The sequence below is a fragment of the Eurypyga helias genome, unplaced genomic scaffold (genome assembly GCF_000690775.1).
Source record: "Eurypyga helias isolate BGI_N326 unplaced genomic scaffold, ASM69077v1 scaffold10762, whole genome shotgun sequence".
NCBI lineage: Eukaryota > Metazoa > Chordata > Aves > Eurypygiformes > Eurypygidae > Eurypyga > Eurypyga helias.
Window position 1 is genome coordinate 1 of NW_010236618.1, and position 5,836 is coordinate 5,836.

Genomic DNA, 5,836 nt, shown 5'->3' on the forward strand with positions numbered 1-5,836 from the left:
GCTTTGGTCAGGTTTGGCTTTACCTTTCGTGGCTCTGGCCTCCTGGCTTCTCCACCCAGTATTACACTGCTTTCCAGGGAGAGGGGCTGGGACAGAGTCCAGCAGGATTTTCTCACTGCCTGCATTATTACGCTGATGGGAAACCCCCACATTTGGTTCACGGGGCCTGGAGCTGTCTTGAACCTGTTGGAGAAAATTTGGAGAGAAGGCCATTAACGTGTCGCTCCAGCCTGACCACCCAACGATGCCGAAATCACCTGCAGCGGGAGCCCGTCCGCACCCCACTAGGGAACAGCACCGGAGTCCTACGAGCCTGCGCGACGGCAGCTGCCACTCGGTTTGCCACAGGTTTGCTGCTTGGGGACTGGCTGAGTAGCGGTTGGCTGGTGGTGAGCAGCTGCATCATTTTGTTTTCCTTCCCTTTCACCTTTTTATTTATATTACATATTGTCATTATAATTAGGAATATTTTCATTACCTAATGTTAGTATTATTGGTATAATTATTATATTTCACTTACTTTGAACTATTAAACTGTTCTTATCTCAACTCACAAGTTCTCTTACCTTTTTCCTCCGATTCTCTCCCCCATCCCACGGGAGGAGGAAAGGGGGTGGGGTTAGCAAGCAGCGGGGTGGTACTTGGTTGCTGACTGGGGCTAAACCACAACAGTGGCAAACCAGATTATGAAGTGAGACTGAACGAGAGGCACGCAAAGGCTGCCCTGAGAGTTAGTGTTCAGAGTAGCATAAAAATAGGCCGTACAGAATAATTAACTTGATTTGCAATAAATGAGCTCTGAAAGGAAAAAAAAAAAAACAACACAGGATGGGCAAATTATTTAAATATCCATATTACAAGAAAAAATAATCAGAGGTGGGAAGGGTGGTTGCAATGGGAAGAAAGCACGCCGAGCTGAAGTGCTCTCCTACTCCCATGTACCGTTCCCACTGTGTAGCATCTCAGCGCAATCTTTTCTGTCATTTTTTATGTATTTGTAGTCACACAACCACTTGAACAGAGCAGGCAGCGTTCTCCTACGACATGTTCCTTCGGCACTCTTGCCCAACCGCAACTCACTCAAGAGCTCACAAAATCTACTGCAGCTGATGTTGTATCAACACTACACTTAACAATACGCCTGGTTTTGGCTGCTAAAAATCTGCTGTCAAAAATATTTATAATGTGATGGACTTACCAGGAGAAGAATAGGCTGCTATGATCGTTTGATTCAGGCAGGGAAGGGAAGATGTTAAAACTAGTCTGCTCCAAAAAGTGTTAATACTTTCAATTTCAGGCAAGCAGCAACGATGTTAAAGTAACAATATAAGCACAGAAACCTGGAATGACTTTATATTTCTCAACCACAGCACTGGCAGATACCAGCTACCACGCTCACAAATTTAAAAGAAAACAAGCAAAATCTTAATCCCCATTTTGAACCAGTCCTGCTTTCCTTGGAAAAATAAAAATTTAAACCACCTCCTCTCCGAGCACCACCGACACATACTTGGAGCAGAATCGTATTTCCCTCGTAGTCTTGGGTTTGCCACCTGGTGCTACTGATGGGAACGCAGGGGTTAGGCAGGAGAGGCACCAGCTGCCCCATCTCCTGCACCCTGAACTGCAAGGCCGAGGAGTCCTTCGGCTCGGCGGCCACCCCGACGGGCAGCTGCTTCAGGCAGAGCTGCACGGCAGCGTGCTGGGTCGAGCGCAGCACGAAGATGCAGAAGTTGCTTTTCTGCAAAGCGGCTTCTTTCTGTAGGATCATCTCGTAGAGCCTCACTGCGTCCTCGTAGTTGTCAAAACTGCAATAGAGGGTGACACGCAGGATTTCGGGGCCACAGTGCACCCGCCTGATGCCCCACACAGGCATCCGGTCATCCAGGCTGTAGAAGTCCTGGTGAGCTGGGGCATAGGGGTGGCTTTGCCCACCAGCAACCTGGGCACACTGATAGCGCCAGGGCGGACGCTGGAACTGCTCATGGACCTGGAAAATACGTTCTTCCCCCAAGTCCTCGTGTAGAAAAAGGAGAACAGATATTCCGGGAAAGCCGCAGCTTCTCTTACGGTAGCTCTCGTAGTATTTCAATGGAGTAACTCGCTCCGACACCAGAAAAAGGCGAACGTCCGGGCAGATCCACTCCAAAAGCTGATCCAGAGTCTGCTGCAGAAGCAACGAGTGTCCCGCATTGGCGAGAAGATGCACAGTCATCAGAGAGTCTGCTCTGTCCATTGCCAAGGTTCCTGACAAAAAGTAAAAATAGACAAATCGGTGCCTTCCCTCTCCTCCTGCTCCTGCCAGAGCCTCAGTGGCACGGGGCGGGTGCTCTAAGACTTGGGTAGAACAAACTCCATCTTCTCCAGGCTTCGCAACAAGCCAACGCAGGTACGCACGGTTAGCACACACGAGGAGGCAGGCGAAGAGCCACAAGGCTTTCCGTGACCCCTCCCAGGTCGCTCGCATCAATGACAGCCGAGCTCAGCTGAAGGGTCATTTTGACTCCACGTCTTGAGCTCTGGTCACCGAGTGCATGCGACCCACGTGCCCAGAAACACCTCCGTGTCCTGTGCCCGTCACAGCACAGGGCGGCGGCGAGGAAGAGCACCGAGACACAGGAGCAGTTCTCCCAGATGAGGTGATGCCAAGCAGACTTGCCCCTCAGCGCGTATCCCGCTGGTGCTGTCGCCGTCCTTGGCAAAGGCGATGTGGCGCTCGCGCCGGAAGACCTCGGCATATTCCCTTGCCGTCAGCAAGCTGGCCTTAGCGCGTCGCAAAAGGCTGCGACCTTTGCGAGGCACGCCCTGCTGCAGCACGCAGATAAGCTACTCTTTGAAAACAAGGAAGGAAAACAGGCTAACAAAAGCGTAAAAACCCTGCGTGAACACAACAGATAACAATAAGGGCAGACAGGAATCGGCCTCAGGAAAGAGGAGCTTTGGGAAAAAAACCCTCAACTCCTAGCTACGCGCTGCACAACACAGGTCACTCGCTGCCTGGCTGGAAACCAGGGCCCGGGTTATTACACACAGCCCATGAAAGCTGCATCTGCCAGGCTTCCCCCTTTCAGTGCCCTGCTCGCCTCTTTTTCTGCCTCCTTTTTTCTGTAATGCTGAGATACCCACGTAACCAGCACCCTTGAGTACACCCCAGGGGTTTCCTTTTCCTTGCTCCTTGAGTTTACACATCGGTATTTGATTTACCTTATTGTGCAGACCACAACAGGAATGCTGAAAATACACCTCCTTTCCAGGCCTCGGCTGGTATCTAGACAATAAATCACACCGCCCCTTCATCTCCTCGTTTGGCCAACCCAGGACCCATACGTACCAGTCCAGCCAGGCCCCATTTTCTATGCAGAACTGCCCCCATTGCTGCCAGTATTTAAATCAAAACTGGACCCTCCAATGGTGTATCCAGCTCCATGTAATTAAAAGCAACACATCTCTCTGCTGACATGCCCATTTTCTTCCTCACCGTGCAGAAATCCCAGCATTAATAAGAGTCTGTTATTCAAAACTCTGAGCTTTTTATGTTTTTCCTTTTAATATGCTCTCTATCCAACCGAGCAAAATCTCCCAGGTCTAAAGGCAGGAGTAGCAGTGTCCTGGTTTCCTTTACGCAGAAGGCCACTCTCGCTGGTGGAAACACACACTCGTGCTTTACAACCCCACCAAGCCCAACATACAGTTAAAATAAAAAGGCTGAGTAGAAAACGAGGAGAAACATTAATTTACACCGATGGAGACAAACCCACCCGCAACGCTCCTGAGGAAGTAACAGCTGCTGGGAGGGAGACCAAAAAATCCAGCCTTCGGACAATTGCCGGAAGAGAGTGAAGAGAACATGAAAACGCTCCCAATGAGCTCTGAACGGTTTTCCTAAAATATGGAAAAGGAAATGATTTGTCAACTCTTTGCTACAGGGCAGGGGCAAGGAGTCAAGGGGAGGAGAAGGTGAGGAATTTGGAAAAGGTGAGGAATTTGGAAAAGGTGAGGAATTTGGAAAAGGTGAGGAAAAGGGGAGTTGTGCCTGCAAGAAGAAAGCACTGAATCCAAGGAGGTTCGTGGGGGCAGGGGTTGTAGCTGGAAGCACAGGCTGTGTGCAGGGTGCCCGCACTGGTGGGAGGCAACGCTGCTGGGCACGGCGGGGACGCCCGGCATGGCAGGACACATCGTCCGGTGACGTATAAATCCGCAGCACACCCGTGTCACAGTGCAGCGTGCTGTTCCAGCTGCCCTTTATTAAAATGAACGTGGAGGTTTAAGGAAAAAGAAGGAAGACAGAAGTGAGGAAAGGTGCCTTCCACGAGAGGAGCAAGCAGAGGACCTTTGGCCTGGAGAAATTCCAATCAAGGGAATGCTTCACATGCATCCCTAAGCCGGTCTCAGGGAAACCTGATACCAGAAGTTTTTGGGATTCAGAAGGCGGCTAAGCACGTGCACAGCTGTAGGATTTACCAGCCTGCCAGGGGCTGGGTGACGAGGTCAGGGAGACCCAGCAACGCCCCTGAAATCCCGGAGCACGTGCATTTGCTCAGTTGCAGAGCGCTCGCTCCACCGCGCCCTCCCACGAGCAGGCTCACCCCCCTGCGCGCTCGCTACCTCCCCGGGTGGTCACCCCCTTGGGCTGCTCCTACAAGGCCATCCCGGCACCTGCCCCCTGCTTCCCCTTCTCCCACAGGGCAGACCACTCTTCCAACGGCAAGCTGGTGGTCCTCACGGGCGTGAGGCGGGAGTGAGCGCGGATGAGCGCTGTGTCCCTTGCCCCATCCCATCCATCACCGCAGGCTCGGGCAGCTCTTGGCCCCCAGCCCCGCTCAGGTTGCAGCAGCCCAGTGTTGGAAATCCCACGGGGGGCAGCAGCATCGCAGCAAAGTGCCGGTAACGTGGTCTCTCAGAGGGGCTGCACACAGGGAGGGCTGGTGAGCCAGGGGGAGCGCGACCAGGTCTCCCTCCAGCTCCCACTGTGACCAGTGGGTGCCAAACTGGTTTCCAGCCAGGCAGGTGCCTCGCACAGAGGCTGCTGAAGGTGACCAGCCTCTCTGCTGTGCAGAGCTGGGATCGGATGTAGCAGCCATCCATTTCAGGTGTCATCAGGTTTTACAACAGCCAAGAAACTCGAGCCTAGAGGGCCAAATCCTGACCCCTGCCACCATGCCGTGTCCCTCTGCGAGTGGTGCGCTTGCTGGGTGGGAGCAGGAAGCTGCCTCACCTCCGAGCTCTATCCGATGGAGCTGCCTGGAGAAGAGCTTAGGCCTGGTTCTCAGACCTGTAAGCTCTCCAGCAGCTCCAGGTCAGGGGTAACGGTCATTCCTACTACCAGGAGCAAGAGCTGAACTGCACATGAGCCTTGCCCGCACCCCTCCTTTGGGGGGCAGCCCCACCACCCCAGCTACGCACTGTCCGGTGGAGGAGCGCTCTGCTCCTCTTCCACTTAGTTTTGACACCCAAATGCCCATGGGGAAAGGCTCAAACCCCGGCTCCCTAACCTCAGACAAGAGCATTCTCATGCCCTCACTTCGTGTCTGGTCTATTTTTCTCCTTAGCCTTGGGGTAGAGCCAGGATGCCACGACCCTCACTGCGACAGCCCGGGGAGGTGAGACCTCCGCACCCACGGCTTTCCTCAGCGGCACCCGCGGAGGTCTTGGGGTGGAACAGCAATGACAGCCTGAACAAGGTGCTGGCTTTCGCTGGATCTTGTAAGGAAAGGAAAGCACTGGTTTCACTTCAATCCCCAAATGTAATGAGTCCTGGCCTTCCTCTCTGCTTCCCCTTCCCCCAGCTTTCCCGTCTGGCTGCCAAACGGAAAAGCCCATTATTCACAGTGACCTA

General features: G+C 53.1%; 1 protein-coding gene across 1 annotated transcript; it reads right to left on the minus strand.

The window, feature by feature from the left end:
- Positions 1-3: 3 nt before the first annotated feature.
- On the minus strand, positions 4-2,236 carry FAM124B (family with sequence similarity 124B; the record flags this gene model as incomplete). Its single annotated transcript, XM_010147157.1, has 2 exons — positions 1,511-2,236; positions 4-183 (listed from the first exon to the last, which is right to left on the minus strand). Coding segments are annotated over exons 1-2 (906 nt in total), but the record flags the coding sequence as incomplete, so codon positions are not given.
- Positions 2,237-5,836: the final 3,600 nt, after the last annotated feature.